The sequence below is a fragment of the Triticum urartu genome, chromosome 7A (genome assembly GCF_056163025.1).
Source record: "Triticum urartu cultivar PI428250 chromosome 7A, HENAU_Tu73, whole genome shotgun sequence".
In the NCBI taxonomy this organism is placed as follows: Eukaryota; Viridiplantae; Streptophyta; class Magnoliopsida; order Poales; family Poaceae; genus Triticum; species Triticum urartu.
Window position 1 is genome coordinate 690,640,874 of NC_141879.1, and position 6,523 is coordinate 690,647,396.

General features: G+C 48.3%; 1 protein-coding gene across 2 annotated transcripts; it reads right to left on the bottom strand.

Moving 5' to 3' along the window:
- Positions 1-1,828: 1,828 nt before the first annotated feature.
- LOC125520462 (D-3-phosphoglycerate dehydrogenase 3, chloroplastic) lies at positions 1,829-5,359 on the bottom strand. Of its 2 annotated transcripts, XM_048685386.2 has the most exons (5): positions 4,539-5,324; positions 3,292-3,668; positions 2,982-3,092; positions 2,806-2,901; positions 1,829-2,718 (listed from the first exon to the last, which is right to left on the bottom strand). In XM_048685386.2, the coding sequence occupies exons 1-5, from the start codon at positions 5,119-5,121 to the stop codon at positions 2,047-2,049; spliced, it is 1,839 nt and encodes a 612-aa protein (XP_048541343.2). In that variant the 5' UTR covers positions 5,122-5,324; the 3' UTR covers positions 1,829-2,046. The 2 variants fall into 2 exon arrangements, with proteins under 2 accessions (XP_048541343.2, XP_087390984.1); XM_087534858.1 differs by lacking the exon at positions 3,292-3,668 and having other exon boundaries at positions 2,982-3,088; positions 4,539-5,359.
- Between the last annotated feature and the right edge of the window lie 1,164 nt (positions 5,360-6,523).

Consider the following 6,523-nt stretch of genomic DNA (forward strand, 5'->3'; position numbering starts at 1 on the left):
TGCAGGAGAACGTGTGGAGAAGATTGGGTTCGAAGAGATAAGGCCGGCTGGGGAGCGGTGGATGGGCCCACAAGACACGTGTCCAGCACAGCGCGCGGCTTACGTTTGTTTGTTTTCATCCGGATGAAAACAAACGTTTTCCGCAAAGAATTAGAGTTAGTTGTCCCTGATGGGGGGAGAAAGTCCTGACGGAGCAGGCGGAGGAGCCTAGTGGGCAAGGTGTGCCGGCCGCCACACCTTGATTCGGCACCAAATTTTTTTTATACGTAAGCATACACTTTTCCTTTGTGTGAGAATACCTAAGCATATACTGCTTGTTGGTTTTAGATCACACTAGATCGATTCACCCAAGCAAAGCTAGATGGAAGCACACAAGCAGGCGGCAGCTTGATTGACGTGCTGCCTAGCACATGCTCATCTCACCGTGTAGATGTACGTGAACCAGCTCCCTTCCGCTGCACAATGATCGGATCGATTCTCTTAACGACTCGCCCTTGGAACTCTCGTAACTTGGCGGCAAAACAGAATGGAGATAATTTTGTTGATGCGTGCAACTTGCATTTTGGGGGGGGGGGGGGGGGGGGTCCTTGATTTATATACAAGAGTACATGAGCCGTGCCAACGTATCGCGGACTCCACTGCCAACACGATGCGACCCGGTTATCTTATAAAGTAATACATCAGGTAGTCTGAAGTCACTGTCTTGGCAATATCCGTCGCTACTCCTATCCACTTGATGAAGGGGCGTCGATTGTTCGAACCGAATACCAAACAGACATCACACCAAAACCTAATATCTAAAACCGAAGGCCCCAACCAAGCCAGAAGAAGGATTGGGCACTGCCGTTGCATGCGCCTTCTAGACGCAATTGAGAGCTTCTGTGCAGTGTGAATTGACTTTTATATTTTTGCATCAATTTTTTTAAGCTGATAGTTCGTCACACCTTAATTTTTTTCGTCGGTCGTGTTCAAGGGGGTGCGACCGGCGTCGGTGCGCTAGGTCGGGTCAGCGGGTTGGGTCACAGTGGTGTGCGTGCGTGTGTAGTGTGTCTACTTGTAGCAGTTGTATGTGTATGTGCTCGTAGTAGGCAGCGCTGTGCGCGTTCGTGCGCGCTGGCCGGGCGGATCGCTCGCTCCGCTACGTGCGTGTATGCACAGGAGACGTAGGCGCTGCGTAGCTGTAGGACTACAAAGCCGCGGACGCGAACATATACTTGCTGAGAAAAGTCTGAGCACTGGTAGTAAAAGGTTGTACGTGCAGCCGGGCGTTCGTCGCCGGAAAATCTTCATTGTGTTCTTCTCTTTCTTCTACCTCCGTCCAGCTGAGAGAGAGAGAGAGCTAACTAGGGCTCCCCCAACAGACACTAGGAAAATAAGGCTAGAGAGGGGAGAGTTAGGGTGAATGTGACCAGTCGCAAACCCAAAATCATTCACTGCTATTAGACACTCCCAAGAGCAGAATGTGTTTCAGGTTCTGAGGAGATCCAACTTTGAATAGACTGACAACACTCTTCACCTCTACTAATTGTTACAATTTTCCCTTTTTGTTATTAACGATGTCGTCGTGATTGGGAGAATGTTATCAGCGAGAACGCTGAAACACGAATGCAGTGATGTCTCATTTAACTACACCACAAATGCGAAACATGCTGGCTAAATAGGATGAAACTGAGCCTACTTACAGTTGATTATCAGATCAAGCAATTTGTTTCAGAACCGTGGTCTTCGGTTCAGCATCCAGAGAAATTTGAAGCCATAAATTACTTTTGTGGATGATATGTCTATCCAAAAAGTTCTGAAGGCATAGCAAAACAGAGATCATACGAGCTAGCAGCAACAGTAGGATCATCGATTCAAAAAGTAGGACACCAGGCCCAAGAACAGGCCTCACATTCCGCGCATTTGTTCGTAAGATGTATCTACCAGCAGCTTCTCCAGGTGGGCTGAAAATTATAATTCTACACAGAAACTAAATAAGCTTGCAAAAACCACCCATACTAGTAAAGCAGGAGATGTTATATAGAAATCAATCAACCTATACATTCTCTAAAGCTTTAGAAAGACAAACTCCTGTACCGAGGGCGTCTCCCCGATCAACTTGAGAGCTTCCTTATCAGGCTCCTCATCAATCCCAATGGCCATGATGGCCTGCTTCCCTGGAGCAATCCTGCCAACGCTCATAAAGTTGACATTCAGGTTCATCGTCCCGAGAATCGATCCCACCTTGCCGATGATGCCCGGCTGGTCGACCTGCCGGCACAGCAACAAGTTGCCCTCAAGGCTGACGTCGACGCTGAAAGGGCCGACGAGCGTGAGATGCGGCGTGCCATCCTTAACCTTCCCCTCCACCCTGATGTCACCGTCGTCGGACAGCGCGCCGGCGAACTTGGACTCCACATTGGCAAGCTGGACCTGCATGGAGTTTATAGGGACCTCAGGGGAGCCGTCGAGGAGAATCTGCTCCTCGATTATGCGGAGCCCTCGTTGCTTGGCGACGTAGTCAGCATTGACAATGTTGACAAATGCACTTGAAATGGGTTCGACGATGCCTTTCGTGACCATGGCGCGGAGAATTCCTGTGTCCAAGTCATCCGGGTCTCTAGCCGATGAGTAGACGACCTTGACTGCCTTGATCCCACTGCCACCAGCCACGAGTTGCACGGCAAGACGTCCCAGCTTCTCAGCAAGGATGACATATGGGGATAACTCGGCTAAAATCTGTCGGAACAGATGAACTGTTCAAACTGAAGCAGAGTGTGCATTATGCTGTAAGTACAAAAGCATAGTCCTTGGCAATGGGAGTACCTCAGCAGAGACCATTGGGGCATTGACAGCAGTGGCAGCCAGTTCACCTTTCAGTGCACCGATAACAGCCTCTGCGATTTCAAGGGCAACGCCTTCCTGTCGACAAACACGGGCAAAGTTAAGAGGATAAGCTCGTAAGATGCAGTACAGAGATTGTTGCAAAACAAACAGCAAACCTGTGCTTCTGTTGTGCTAGCTCCAAGGTGCGGTGTCACTGTGACATTTTCATGGTGTACTAACTTGCTGTCTTTCGGCGGTGGCTCTTCAAAGAACACGTCGAGTGCTGCCTGACAGACATTGCGAAGCAATGAGAAAAAGGCCAATGGAAACATTTTGAAACAAGAAAAGAAAAGAAATGTGTACTGTCTATGCTAAATAATACACAATACCCAAGATAATGGCATAACTAGATGAGTCATGACAACTGTTTGACAGCAATATGCACTATCAACATTTGGATCAATGGACATGACAAAAAAAGACTACCTGTGCAACAGTCCCATTATCAAGTGCTCTCAGCAATGCTTCTTCATCAACCACTCCACCCCTCGCCACATTGATAAGCCTTACTCCTTTCGTCACTTTTGCAAAAGTCTCGTCGTTGAAAATTTTTGTTGTTGATGGTGTTAGAGGCATATGCAGTGATATGAAGTCTGCAGTGGAGATGGCGTCATCGAACGATACGAGATCTACACCGATAGCTCGGGCTCTATCGACGGGGGCATATGGGTCATGAGCAATGACATCCATTCCAAGTCCTTTCGCGCGTCGAGCAACCTCTGAACCAACCTTCCCGAAGCCCATAATAGCTATTGTCTTTCCAACCAAGGAAACGCCGACATATTTGCTACGCTGCCATTTGCCTGAATATGCACAAAGCAAATCGTGACACTAGATTAGCACGAGGTGCAGCGCAGCACGATGAATATTTCCACTGCTACTTAAGCATTTCATCATTCGAACTTGCCATGTTGATAAATGTTCTGAAGTCTGAACCAAACAATTACTCTGTTCTTGCACACAATGACTCAAATTTATGTAGTTCTGTGTTCAGTTTCAGTGTACTAATTCAGTATGACGCGCATAGTGTAAAGTTTCAGTTTACTGATTCAAGCTAGCAACGATAAAAAATATTAAATAGAACGAAGCTACAGTAATATTGGTAAAATTCCACCGAACGAAGCTACAGTGTAAAAATTATTAGGTGGATCACCAAACAGGATCAAAATATTGGTAAAATGTAAAATGGAGATAACTGTTCTAGTAGATTCACTGTGGAAAATTAACTGGAAGAGAACACATTTCCATACTAAAAGTCTTAAAAGTCTTAACAGCTACTAGTACTAAGTTGCAGAGCAATCATATATTCTATAGAGCAACAGCAACAGACTTATAGCTAGTTTTTTTTTTTTTTTTTGCGGGGGGGGGGCTTATAGGTAGTTTGAAAGCAGATGACTGCTTAATAGATTCTCTGAAGAAAATTACTAGTAGTAGAAGACAACATATATCAATGCTGAAATTTTAAAATCAGATACTAAAATGCAGATGTGATACATTAAGTAACTCCAGAAAAAAGTAAGTCGAACACTCAACAGTGTGCGTCGTTCAGAACACATCATACTTCGGTCGACCGAATTGCTCCCGTGGCCGTGGGTATCCACCAGACCTTATCCATCTACCTACGCAGCGTGTGGTGGGAAGAGAAAACGGAGGGGGCGCACGCGCGCACGTACCGGTCTTGAGGGAGGCGTCGGCCTGGGCGACATTGCGGGCCATGGCGGCGAGCAGCGCGACGGCGTGCTCGGCGGCGGCGACGGTGTTGGCGGTGGGCGCGTTGACGACGAGGCAGCCGGCCTCCGTGGCGGCCTGGAGGTCGACGTTGTCGATGCCGACGCCGGCGCGGCCCACGACGCGCAGCCGCCCGCGCGCCGCCTCGAAGACCTCCCGGGTCACCCGCGTGGCGCTGCGCACCACCAGCGCGTCCACCAGCGACACCTTGGCGCGCAGCTCCTCCGCCGTCAGCTCGTACGCGCAGTCCACGTTGGCGAACGCCCGCAGCAGCTCCAGCCCCGCCGCCCCCAGCTTCTCCGTCACCAGCACCGTCGGCCGCCCCCCGCCCGCCGCCCTCGCCGCGACCCCGGCGGCCCTGGCAGGTGGCGACGATAAGGGCGCCGCCGCGTGCCTGGCGCGGAAGCGGACGCCACGGTGGGGTGGGAAGGCGCGTCCTGGCTGCGTCAGGGCCAAGGACGGCGCCGCTCCGGCGGCGGGCTCGGGCTGCGCGGCGAGGAGGTGGCGGAGCGGCGTCGCCAATGCCATGGCGTAGCTGTGGGCAGCAGGGAGCGCGGTGTGGGCTGCGTGCGTGATTGGTTTGACGATCGGAATCTGGAACGCTTGTTGTTCGGCGGACGACGGGAGGCGCGTGTTCCGCCTAGCGAGTGACAGCTTTGCTCCCTCGCTTATCTGCAGACTGTTTGCACAACATTTCAGTAAAAGCAAAGCTGGAGGCCCCTTGTCACAGGCACTCCTCCAAATTCCCAAAATCTTGTACTAGTACTAACGATGAAGAAATTCAATAAAAAAAGATTAAACATGTGCTACTCCCTTCGTCCCATAACGTAAGACGTACACTAGTGTCAAAAAATTAGAGTCAAAAAATATCTTCCATTATGAGATGGAGTGTCAAAAAAGTCTTACATTATGAGACGGATGGAATATACATCATGTCATGGGAATCCAAATCCAAATTTCAACCACAGCTCTTTAACACAAATATATACAAATAGAGCTATCAATGGCACCGGCTAGTTCAATTAAACTGGGCCGTGAATTCGGCCCATTGATAAGGACCATCAATGTCGATTTCGTCTCCTTCTTCTTCTTCTTCTTTTTCTTCGGGGGCAATTTTTGTTTTGTCTTTTTCTTCTGAAGCTACATATATATCTGGTTTGGCTTTGAAATAACATGGTGCAATACATAAATGTAAACATCACTGTTCTGAGTTTATTGCACCATTTTGAAGAACCGTCAAACAGACCAAATAATGTGGGTGTACCAAGAGTACTCAATGGCTGGGATTATAAGATGCATTCACAACGAAGTCGTAAAGAAAAGGTTTTCCAAAACTTCTCTCTCGAACGTCAAATCGCCATTATATATGGTATGGTTGTAATGTTTATTTAGTAGTTCAAAACGAAATGGGGATGGCCGGGTGTTAACAACATGTCCATCGATATGGATGCGATTTTAACCAGACAAATGGCACCATGTAGATTGGCAATTCTTCAAATATGTAGTGATCTATTTCATTTTTTTGCCAGATCTCTTCAATACCAGACTCTTCAAGTTCGAACCTGCAAGGCTTCAACTCTTAGTCTGGAAGCTATGTCTGAACCGAGGGGGATATGTCGTATGCGGATGGTTTGGTGTTTGTTCAAGAATTTAGACAAGCTTGATTCGTGTTATTAAACTAGATTGAAATAACCATCTCGCGGTTATTGTAGCTTTGGCACATGTTCTTTTTGTACTTGTTTCATTTCCAACTTTGTCAGCAACATCACTATAATGCTGGAACATTCTTTTTCTAACTTCACAAGTTTAGAAGGTTCATCCAGTCCAATTACGCCAGAGCTATGTATCGCCTACCGCGAGGCAGAGCTCAAGCTCGCCTTCAGCGTGGAGGTAACTGGGTCGGCCCAATAGTGCAGCTCCGGACACGTGT

Bases quoted from the DNA above. Each gene is read 5' to 3' on its own strand.
- LOC125520462 (XM_048685386.2), bottom strand. From the start codon at position 5,121: ATGGCATTGGCGACGCCGCTCCGCCACCTCCTCGCCGCGCAGCCCGAG. The intron at 3,669-4,538 runs GTACGTGCGCGC...GTGCATATTCAG, and splicing joins CGACGCCTCCCTCAAGACCG to GCAAATGGCAGCGTAGCAAA. The intron at 3,093-3,291 runs GTAGTCTTTTTT...AATGTCTGTCAG, and splicing joins ATAATGGGACTGTTGCACAG to GCAGCACTCGACGTGTTCTT.